The sequence below is a fragment of the Carya illinoinensis genome, chromosome 5 (genome assembly GCF_018687715.1).
Source record: "Carya illinoinensis cultivar Pawnee chromosome 5, C.illinoinensisPawnee_v1, whole genome shotgun sequence".
Lineage (NCBI taxonomy): Eukaryota > Viridiplantae > Streptophyta > Magnoliopsida > Fagales > Juglandaceae > Carya > Carya illinoinensis.
The window spans coordinates 3,623,887-3,629,651 of NC_056756.1; the positions used below are offsets into that span (position 1 = coordinate 3,623,887).

The following is a 5,765-nucleotide window of genomic DNA, read 5'->3' on the forward strand; positions in this document are numbered from 1 at the left end:
TGTGCTTTTCACGTGTATTTCCTTTAATGCAAAGACAAAATTACCATTCACTTCATTAACAACATTGTCGTTTGCATTTCCCTCGAAAACAAAAGGGGTTGGTTGATCTGCTTTCCTATTTTTTTTATCCCCACGAAAATTTCTCTTTTCACATTGTTTTCAAATTTTTTCCATACATCTCGCAAGTCCAATGAAAGCAGGTCCGGTGTACATGATTGTGAATTAAATGATAGTCGGAGGGGGCAAACTATATTTAACTCTAATTTTAATTCTTCTAATTTTGTTATCTTAAACTTTTATATGTTTATATTTCTAAATTTTCTTCCATAATTTTTGTAGTTTTGAAGAAGAAGAAGAAACAACCAACAATTTTATGCTATGAATATTATTGTTTCAAATTACAAATAAGACAACATAACATATCAATTTTATTATTATCTGGTCGTTTATTACAACAATTTGTTGTTGACATGTATATTAAAATTGAAACATTAAGATTAAATTATTTTCGTTCGAAACAACAAGAAATTAGATCAGATATATATCAAGGTATTGTTGATAGTATTTCAATTGGAGAAACTAATGCCTCCAAAATTGGAAGACGAATTATCTTACCTTCATCTTTTATTGGAGGTCCAAGAGATATGCGCAAGAGATATATGGAAGTAATGTCATTAGTTCAACGTTTTGGCAAACCTGATATTTTCTTAACTATGACATGTAATCCAAGTTGGAAAGAAATTTTAGATGAATTAAAACCACATGAAGAAGTTCAAAATCGTCCTGATTTAATTGCACGAATATTTAAAGCAAAATTAGAAGATTTAAAAAATGAATTATTTAAACGAGAAATTTTTGGTAAAGTTGCAGCATATGTTTACACAATTGAACATAAAAAAAGAGGCTTACCACATGTTCATTTTTTAATAATACTACAAAAAGATTGGCGAATTTATGCACCTGAATCTTTCGATGAAATTGTTACAACAGAAATACCTGATAAAACAAAAAATGTACACTTATATAAAAGTATTGTTAAACATATGATGCATGGTCCTTGCGGAATATTGAATCCAACTAATATATGTATGAAAAAAAATGGAATTTGCAAAAATCAATATCCCAAAAAATTTACATCTAAAACAACTGTTGGAATTGATTGTTTTCCATTATACAAACGTTCTAATGACAGAACAATTGTACCATATAATCCATATCTTCTTTCAAAATTTAATTGTCATATAAATGTTGACATTTGTTCTACAATTAAAGCTGTCAAATATTTGTATAAATATATTTATAAAGGACATGATCGTATCGCTTTCAATTTAATCAACGACGAAAATAATCAACAAATTGATAAAATTGAACAATTTCAATCAGGTAGATGGATTACACCACCCGAAGCTACATGGAGAATATATGGTTTTGCACTTAACGAAATGTATCCATCAGTTTATAGTTTACATCTGCACCTTGAAAATCAACATTTAGTAGCTTTTCGTGCACATGAAAATTTAAACAGCATTTTAAATTCAGATTTGTCAACAAAATCAATGTTAACTGAATTCTTTTTAACAAATCAAATTGATCAAAATGCATACAATTTATTGTACAAAGAATTTCCTGAAAAATTCGTTTGGAATCAACAATATAAAATTTGGACTCCAAGAAAGAAAGGAAATGTTATAGGGCGAATTGTTAGTGCAAATCCAATTGAAGGTGAAAGATATTACTTGCGAATATTACTGAACCACATTAGAGGGCCAAAATCATTTGAAGATTTAAAAACAATTAATGGTATTGTTGTGCCCACATTTCATGAAGCAGCTAATTTACATGGTCTATTGAACAAAGATAGTAATTTAGAAGAATGTTTAGAAGAAGCTTGTTTATACCGAATGCCAAATAGTTTAAGACGTCTTTTTGCAACAATTTTAGTATATTGTAATCCTACAAATCCAAAAGAACTTTGGAAACGATTTGAAAAAGAAATGTCTGAAGATTTTTATTCAACAAATACAACAGCAAAAAATATTAAAAAAATGGTACTACAAAACATCTCTTTTACGCTTGAATCAATGGGAAAGAATATAAATATGTATCATCTTGCTCCAATTGATATATTCTCTGACGATGAAGAATTTAGACATCAAGAAATTGATGATGAATTAACTGTTACAATTCTACAAGAAGATCTGCTTGCATCAAATCATTTAAATTCTGAACAAAAACACGCATATGAATTAATTCTCGAAACTTTACTTCTCAACAAATCTGCTACATTTTTCATTGATGGTCCTGCTGGCACTGGAAAAACATTTCTATACAAAACACTTCTTGCTGAAATTAGATCAAAACATATGATAGCACTTGCAACTGCATCATCTGGTGTTGCTGCATCAATTTTACCTGGAGGCCGAACAGCACATTCACGCTTTAAAATTTCATTAAAGATAGAAAAAAATAGTACATGCAATGTTAGCAAACAAGGAAATCTTGCTAAATTATTGCGTCTTGCAAAATTAATTATATGGAACGAAGCAACTATGTGTGGAAAATATTCTATAGAGGCAGTGGATAAGATGTTACAAGATATAAATGATACAAACCTTCCTTTCGGTGGAAAAGTTATTGTTTTTTGTGGAGATTTTCGTCAAGTATTACCTGTAATTCAAAAAACTACAAAAGAACAACAAATTGATGCAAGCTTAGCCCGCTCTCATTTATGGTCTTCTTTAACCAAAATTAAATTAATAGAAAATATGAGATCTAGATTGGATTCTGATTTTTGTCGTTATTTAATTGAAGTTGGTAATGGTAATGAACCAATTACTGTTAAAGATATGATCAAAATTCCAACAAAAATGCTTATTCAATATAACAATGATGCTGACTCTTTAAATTGTTTATTAGAAGCTATTTTTGAAGACATATCTAATTATTCAAACAATTTAATTGAAATGACAAATCGAACTATATTAACACCAAAAAATCACTCAGTTAATGAAATAAATGTTATAATCATTGAAAAATTTCCAGGTGATATAGTGCGATATTATAGTTTCGATGAAACAATTGATACATCTGAACAAGGTGTAATCGAAGATTTTTTAAACACTTTAACACCAAGTGGATTGCCACCACATGAATTATTGCTTAAAAAGAATTGTCCCATCATGTTGCTTAGAAATATAAATCCTTCAGAAGGTTTATGCAATGGCACACGATTGATTTGTTGTAATTTTAATCGTAATGTTGTTGATGCAAAAATTTCAGTTGGTCATCACAAAGGGAAAAGAGTTTTTATACCCAGAATTCCATTCTTATCAGATATAAATGAAAATAATGGTTTTCCATTTAAACGCACACAATTTCCCATCAAATTAAGTTTTGCAATGATAATAAATAAATCACAAGGACAAACATTAAATTTTGTCGGAATATATTTACCTGAACCAGTATTTTCTCATGGACAATTATATGTAGCATTATCAAGAGCCAAAACTGCCAATTCAGTAAAAATTCTTATAAGACCAACTACAATTGATAACTATGAAAAAAATTGTACAAAAAATATTGTGTATAAAGATTTTTTGAAAATAACAAACTCATTATAATGCTATATAAATAGTCATATTTAATATATTCTTTAGTCTGCTCAGTTAATGTTTTTCAAATATTGTTATCATTTATACATTCTATTGTTTTTTTAATTATATTATACAATTTATAATATATATATATAGTAATACTTTTCTATCTTCTAATTTGTAAAAATAGCAAATATGCGAACCGTTTATGCATCAATCAAAAACATTATTCCAGTTACCAAAAACTGGAAAGTAAAAATGCTCGTTGCAGAAAAATCTCCAAAAATGATTGCACGAAACTCAATAACAAAATATCAGAACCTCACATTGATAGATCCTCAGGTATGAATCATTTTGTATTTATTATATTTTATACATTCCAATCTATAAACATATTTTCTTATTGTATTTACTATATTGTATTTACTATTGATATATAAATATTTATTTCTTTAAATTCAATTGATTAATTCTTCAATTTTTTTTTATAGGGAAATCGTTTACAAGCAGTCATATTTGGTAAAGATATCGATCTGCGCGATAATACATTGCAGGTTTTTCAATCTTATTATATAGGCAATGCATATGTCAAAGCAATAGATCCAAGACACAAAATCGAATCGCATGAATATCAATAGATCATCAATTCGAGGACAATTATTGAAAATGTTGAAGATGACGAACCAGTGCTAAAGGTGTGACAGCCCGCTAGAAATTCAATTGTGAAATTTCTATTAACTTAGGAATCTCGTGAAAACCCCATAAGTTTTCACGAATCCATTAATCGTATAGGTTTTTGTCTAACTACATAATTAGTGTTATTATTTACTATGGTATCATAAGTGTATTTTTGATTATTGAAGATAGTTAGAAGTGTCAAAATGTATTATGGTTTGTGCCATTAGACTCGGAGGGTTATTTATAGTCTTATGGCGCAATAACATTTTTTCATATTTTCGGACAAAACGTCTGTTCAAAACTGTAGATATTATTGGATAAAAAGAAATATCTTGAGGTAATTTTCATGAATATTATTGGGTAAAAATATTTTGAGTTGATTTTATAGATATTATTAGATAAAAATATCTTAAGTTGATTCTTTGTAGATACTATTGGATAGAATATTATGAGGTAATCTTTTATAGATATTTTGGGTAGGAGAAAACTACACTCAACTCTCAACTCCAGCCACATCTCTTCCATATCTCATACATAAGTATCTCCAGCCACCTCTCCCCACGAAATTATCTTCATTTACACTTTCCATTGAAAGAATATCAAACACTCTCTCTCGGACAGCTTTTAGGAGGTCTTTTGCACACCCATTTCGAAGCTTTTGTAAATGTTTTATCATAAAGTCTCCTTCATATAAATTGTTCCTTTTTGAGTCTAGTTTACATGGATATCTTATTTGCCCTATTTGAAGATCATTTGGTCAGTCAAATATTGTGTAAACTATAGAACGGTCATTCTGGGAGATAAATTGGAGAATATGTTATAGTTTGAAGTTTTTGACCAAGCTAATGGATAGATATTGGTCCGAAATTTTTATGGAGTATTGTTAACATGTATATGTGACTATTGGTTGATGATTTTTGCATGATTAAAGGTTTTGATGAAAGATTTTCTTAGATTTAGAAACTTAGAAACTGGAAGAAGAAAAACAGTTTCTGTTTTGAAAAAGTTTAACTCTTTGGTGGTCTAAACCTATTCTAATGACTTTAATAATTTTATTGGAGGATCCTAAGTATCTTATATACATGTTATATTATTATTTTGAAGATATTTGATGTTAGTTTCAAAGATATGAAATTTTATACAAAGAGATATTCAAATAAGCCAAAGTGTGGATATTCTTGGCTAAATTTATGTTTTGGTTAATTTCTAACCATGTGATCTTGAATTAAAAGCTTATATGTGTTTTAGGACATCTTTTTAAACCATGTGATGGTTTGGTTTGAAGATAATATATTTAGAAATCATAGATCAAGAGATTTATCAAAACTAGTTGAGGAAAAAGTTTCTGTTTTTGGACTAAGTGTAAAACCAAAAACTCCAAATGTTATTTTGTGATTTTGGTGACTTTAGTTTGATGATTTAAAGCATGGTTGATGTTAGAATGATATTATGAATATGTTAGAAATAAGATTTGATTTTTGAAATTCTTGGAGA

The 5,765-nt window shown here is 28.4% G+C and overlaps 1 protein-coding gene across 1 annotated transcript; it reads left to right on the plus strand.

Moving 5' to 3' along the window:
* Window positions 1-2,081: 2,081 nt before the first annotated feature.
* On the plus strand, window positions 2,082-4,294 carry LOC122309440 (ATP-dependent DNA helicase PIF1-like). The gene is made up of 5 exons (XM_043122930.1): window positions 2,082-2,907; window positions 3,043-3,096; window positions 3,829-3,935; window positions 4,085-4,147; window positions 4,232-4,294. The coding sequence occupies exons 1-5, from the start codon at window positions 2,082-2,084 to the stop codon at window positions 4,292-4,294; spliced, it is 1,113 nt and encodes a 370-aa protein (XP_042978864.1).
* Window positions 4,295-5,765: the final 1,471 nt, after the last annotated feature.